The following is a 6,152-nucleotide window of genomic DNA, read 5'->3' on the forward strand; positions in this document are numbered from 1 at the left end:
GATGGATTGGTAAGGATATTTTGATACTTTTTAGAAAATTTTCTCTTAATTATTAATTTTTATAGCTTGAGATCAGATTAAACCTTACCTTAACCAACGGTTGTCAAGTTGTTAAACATTAGTGTTTTTATATATTATCACAAATTTTATTGAATTGTATCCTTTATCAAATTAAAAAAAAATAATTGTGACAGAACTGAAAAAATGTTCATAATTATTTATAAAATGTTCTTCATGACAAATAACCACAGTGGTTCCTTTTTTGTGTTCCAAGACAGCTTTCAACCAACAGTTCGATGTTGATTATGTAACTTAAATTCAGCTAAAAGAAACATGCTTTAGCATCTGTTTCATCATATTCAAACTGCAGTTGGCCATTCAACGACAAAACGCAATTTAGAGAATTGATGAATCACAATTCAATCAATTAGAGGGCAATGTGCAAGAAACAATCAACTCCATGGAGAAAACCTAAATCGTACCTTCGGGAAAAAAAAAAAAAAAAGAACCTCTTCCAGATGCTTGACAACAGTTTCTCCTACTTTGCTGTATAATCAAGGAAACAATGTAAAAACAAGGAATTAAGAAATAAGAACACACTATACACGAGTGACCACCACACTTTATACATGTTAGTCCGAACGGCTCCATGTCCATTGTAAGTAGTTTTCCACAGAAGTGCTTGCAGTACTGCTAACTGAGTTCGTGCCATTGTCAACATCAAGCAGCGCTAGAGTAAGATGGGATCGAATGTCAGATTCGAGGTTGAATATTTCATCACCTTCCACATCAAAATGAGAACTGACTTCGGCTCTTGCACATTCAACAACTTCATTGTCTCCCTGGAGCAGTTTCAGAACCTGGAATGAAGTTTGCAACGAAAAGCTAAGTTGCAATATAATTCATGGAGCATTATCCCTTTGTGAGTTCTACTAAGAAAATCCTTTACAAGTCCAAATAACTTTAAATAAATACGCACACAAATGTATTATGACTCTGATCAGGAAAAAAACATCTTACAAGTGATATTTGAGGTCGTGCACTGTGATGCCGCCTTACACAAAGGGAAGCAGCTAGGATCATCCTTTCCACTTGAGTACTATCGAATTCATTTTTTAAGCAAGGATCTATTATCTTCTTAACATCTCCATCTTGTAAGATTGGCTTTGCCTGTGATTATAAAGAGTAATATACATGAAAGCCGTGAATTACATCCAACAAGTTTATCAAAGTTAAGATTTAAATATCTCGAGATATCAGGTTATTTAATAAAACATCCAGCTGACTGCCTTTTTTGACTTGGATACATTACAAATAGCAACAACAATCAAACCTTACCCACAAGACAAGGCTCTCTTGGCCTTTGGGACAACCTGCACTGATGGGCTTCCTCCCTGTAAGGAGCTCAAGAAGCACAACTCCATATGCATAGACATCAATTTTTTCATCAACTTTCCCAAACAAAATGTATTCAGGAGCTAAGTACCTGTCATTGAAAGTGCTAGATTAGAATGCCGAACTTACAATCTCAAAAATAAATGAATGGACAGAGAAACCATGCCCAAAAGTTCCTGCAACATCATCACAGATTGGTTGTGATGTTGAAGCTGATGACCATTTTGCCAATCCAAAATCTGATAACTGAAATGTATTCAGGAGAACATGTGTTACGCATATGGAATTAGAGATACTGAAGAAGACTGATAGAGTTAATATACAACACCTGTGGCTCAAAATCGTCAGAGAGAAGGATGTTTGAGGACTTCACATCCCGATGAATCACACGTTCAGTACTACCACCTCCATGTAAATAATCAAGTGCCTCTGCAACACCTACTGCTACCTTGTATCTTTCAGCCCAACTGAGGACATGCTTGTTTGCATTCTCACCTAAGGAACAATTTGTTCGGCTACATATTACTCGGACAAGGAAAAGAAAATAAAAGATGAAAACTAGCAAAATCATGAGTGCAAATAGCTTACCATGAAGGAGATCCTCTAAGCTACCTTGTGATACATAGTCATAGACCAATATCAGTATATTATTCTCAAAGCAAAACCCAAGTAGTGAGATAATGTTCTTGTGATTCAGAGAGGTGATGATCTCAATCTCTGAAATAAACTCTTTCAATGCATCTTCAGATGGTTTCAAAAGCTTTACAGCCAATTCTTTTCCATCTGAAAGATGGCCTTTGTACACAATGCTACTACCACCCTTTCCAATCAAATTCTCTGCATTGATTATTGAATTAAGGTGAATTCAGATGATCACAAGCTACTGTGCATCACAAACCAAGTGAAGCAAACCTTGAGAAAAATCGGATGTCGCTTGCACAAGATCCTCGTGGCTGAATAGTCTACAAACAGATGAATATTTCTCTTGAAGCGTCTGCAACTCCTCATGCAACCTACCTTCAGCGTCCGTGACAAGACAAACGGGTGGTGGTGAATCACCTTGAACTCGAACAATTTCTCCATTTTCTCCTTCAAATTTGACTCTCGCATCTCCATCTAACTTCTTTGACTTACAATCGGGATGCACAGAAGTCTGTCGGCTTGGTAACCTCTTTGCCCATTGGAAGGTTAAGACCGACCTTTTAAGCAAAGACCAACCATGCCAGGCTTCCGGTAAATCTTTAGCCACAGCTGTCATAGAGTTGCTTGGAGGGACTTCAGATTTCTTTAATGGAACTAAGGCCGATTGTCCTCCGTTCTTCAACTCATTTGAAGAAGCAGCGTCATTTTCAGGTGCGCAAATTGAACAACTATTTCTAGGTGATACACCGACAGTGGATAGACTGTTCTTATCACGAGTTCTACAGCCATTCAACTGATCTTTTAGAATAGAAGCAGTGTCCGAGTCTTTTTCAATCAGCCTCCTCTGCCCTACCATCGGCAAGAGACAGAACAATTCGTAGCTCTCATCACGGTTAATCATACTTGGTTTACCCGACTTTCTCTGAGACTTGCTGTTATCTGTTCACAGTATTAAAATCCAAAGACTACAGAAAACAAAAGTGAAATCAAAGAGCAGAGAGCATCAAAGAGCAGAGAGCAAGACTGCAAGAGTCCTAGCAAAAGACCAACCTGCTGCTTCTCTCTGGAAAACAATCTTCCCCTCGTTCAATGCAACCACAGAGCAATTGCTTTGCAGCCTTTTGGCACAAAATTTAGCAACAGAGATGGAAGGAGACCTAGCAGAGGACAAGGCAACTCAAGTGAGAGAATATTAAGAAAAAAAAATGCAACAGTGAACTGCTAGAAAGCACTGTGACTCACCTCGCGGCGTGGCTGTTCTTGTTGACCCCAAGAACGAGCATCGACGCAGAAAAAGATATCGCTTCGCTCACCAAAACCTTTCGAATGGACGAGCCCTTGCAAATTTTCAGTTTTAGGTCGATCTGCCAAAGAAATGGGTCGGAAACGCAAGGTAAAGGGAGAAAATCCCAGCTTTGAGAGCAAGACTAAGATTTCGAGAACACAGATTGCAGAAGCGAACCTGCTTAAGATTGCAGAAGCCCTCGTAGGCCGTGAGCATGCCGTCCAGATCCTTGGCGATCGAGAACACAGCGGCGGGTCGATCGCCAGGATCTTGGGAAGAGTGCAGGACGTGGAGAGCCACAACACGGTCGCCGGTGGCGGCAGCCTTGACGAGCGCCCACGTGAGGAGTTCTCGGCTCTGCGGGTCCGTCCTAACACCGACCACCACCGTCTTCCCCGCTACGCCTCCATCATCCTCTTCCATCTTATGCTCAAAGGTCTCATCTTTCTTCCTCATCTTCCTCTTCCCAGCTTCTTCTATGGTCATCTTCGTGGTCTATATCTTCGGCGACCTCTTCCTCTCCTCTGCCAGTGATCTACAGCTCGACACCACCGGGGATCTCCGTTCGCCACTTTCCTCGACCTCAGCGTGGAGTGCAAGGAGAGTGGGAGCCGGCAAAATCCCAACTCTTTCGCCAGGAATCCTTGATGTCGATGAGACCCTCCATTGTTTTACCTGCCCTCTCGTCCTCTGGTTCGTGAATCATTACCCGCACAGAAAAGATACCAAATTAGCAGGGATTTAAAGCAGTTATTATACCTCATTAGAACAATAATAGCAGTAAGATTAATTAATAAATAATAATAATAATAAATTTTATTAAATAACGGTCCGCCGTTGTTGTAATTCCTGAAATATCCAAAGGACAAAGACGCTCAATTTTTACTAAAATTATATCATCTTAAAACCAAATTCTATTCATAAATAATACAATTTTAGTCAAAATTATTAAAAAAGAAACATTACAAAGTATTTTAGATAATAAATGATTTTTTTAATACAAGCGCTCTTTTAATCTGGGAATATTTTATTTATTTATTTTTCTCCCGCAAATTATATGCATATAACCATGAAATGTTAATATATATATATATATATATATATATATATATAAAAGACTTTTGAATCTTACAATTTAATTTTATTAAATGTTATATTAATATTGGAATAAAAATATTTAAGTTGTATCATATTAATTAATTATCTTGAATAATAATGAATCATTAATGGGAATCTAATAGTGGTTGTAATAAAAACAATCATGAAAAGTATGAGTGTGATTATGATAATAATATTAAATTATGATTAATCCTTTTTTTTATTATGTCCATCAATGATAAATCTCAAAAAACAACATTAATTTTACTAACCTTTTATAATTTTGATACGATAGCTGAAAAATAAAGTCTAAGTATTTGAAATATTTAAATGTTCATTTTTGTGTCAATGAATACACTAATGAATTAAACAACATTAATAATTAAACCTACAAAAACAAAGAGTTTACATTATTTACTTTGATGTGCAATCCACAAAATCAAGCCCTACCAAAAAACAAAAAAAGAAGATACTAGAAAAATGCTAAAATAAAATCAAAACTACTAACTATTTTGTTTTTGTCTTTAAAAGGAATCATTACTTGAAAGTGTTGCACTGATAGTGGTTGTTGGACTATTAGTAACTTAAAAGACCAAATTTTGTTCTCTCTTGTAGATAAAAACAAAATTTTGTTTCTCTTGTTGAAAAACTTGTCAATATCTTTCTTGTTCGCTATAAGTTTCTTGTTTTTTAGCTATAGAATTTTGTATAGTTAAATATGATTTTCATCAAAATGAAATGCAAGATTTTCTTATCTCCCAAGTCATTGATAAGATCAACTTTTAATAACATCACGTAGATAATGACATTGGTATTAAATTAAAGAAACTCATTATTATGTCTACATTAAATTTAAAATTAATTGGAAATGCTAAAAATGAAAGATATCACGAGCATATCCCCTTTTTTTTATATAAAAAAGTAAATTAATTAAAAGAAGGCACGTGGCTTAATCTCTTGTTTGCCATTTTAATTATTAAATAAATGCTTTTATTGATTTAATTGGGACATTATTTAGGGAAAGTTTATGTGGCACGTGAAGTTTACCCATAAACAAGTTGAAAGTGATATAAGGTGGGCCTTAAATTTTCAATAATTAACTTAAAGTCTTAAACTATGACATGCCAACTTTTGGGTGCCACTTCTTCTGGTCTTTATATATATATATTAATTTATTTTTATTTTTATATTAATATTTGCCTTTATTAGAAAATGATATTCCTTTTTGATCATGTCCGAGCACTGAGTCGACGGACGCTGGGGATGTAACACGCTCCGCTGTCTCCGACTGGTGGTATAGATCTCCGGCGAACCTGCAAAGAAGTCGAGCCGGGAGGGGTTTCCCGGCGACGGCCCTCCGACGCTCAAGTCAGGCAACGAGAGAAGCAGCGTAACTGTGGCTACAGTAAGGATTTTCGCATATTCGTCGACGTCTGGGGGTCCTTATATAGAACCCCGGGGAGGCGTGGGCACGCTTCTCTATGCGTGCACGCTTCCCCAAACATACCTTAACTAGCCCCTGTCAGAAAAGTACCTCTGGCGTCATTCCGCAATCGTCCAGCATATCCCGGATGTGACGGTGGAAGCTTCCACCATATGATCCTGTGTACGGCTCGGCCGCCAACCCTGCTGTCTGTCGGCGGCAGACGTCTCGAGGATGATGTTATCCCCTGTCTCCTTTGTCCTCTTGCGCTTATTGTCTGTTCCGGGGCCGAGCGGTTCGGCCGCTCGG

General features: G+C 37.9%; 1 protein-coding gene across 2 annotated transcripts; it reads right to left on the minus strand.

The window, feature by feature from the left end:
* Positions 1-395: 395 nt before the first annotated feature.
* LOC121997896 (inactive protein kinase SELMODRAFT_444075-like) lies at positions 396-4,061 on the minus strand. Of its 2 annotated transcripts, XM_042552563.1 has the most exons (11): positions 3,500-4,061; positions 3,280-3,401; positions 3,088-3,194; positions 2,308-2,976; positions 1,984-2,232; positions 1,724-1,890; positions 1,562-1,641; positions 1,339-1,486; positions 1,021-1,170; positions 630-860; positions 396-546 (listed from the first exon to the last, which is right to left on the minus strand). In XM_042552563.1, exons 1-10 carry the CDS (start codon positions 3,806-3,808, stop codon positions 633-635), a joined length of 2,229 nt encoding a protein of 742 aa, XP_042408497.1. In that variant the 5' UTR covers positions 3,809-4,061; the 3' UTR covers positions 396-546; positions 630-632. The 2 variants fall into 2 exon arrangements, with proteins under 2 accessions (XP_042408497.1, XP_042408496.1); XM_042552562.1 differs by having other exon boundaries at positions 396-860.
* Positions 4,062-6,152: the final 2,091 nt, after the last annotated feature.

This window comes from Zingiber officinale, chromosome 6A (assembly GCF_018446385.1).
Source record: "Zingiber officinale cultivar Zhangliang chromosome 6A, Zo_v1.1, whole genome shotgun sequence".
NCBI classification, from domain to species: Eukaryota; Viridiplantae; Streptophyta; class Magnoliopsida; order Zingiberales; family Zingiberaceae; genus Zingiber; species Zingiber officinale.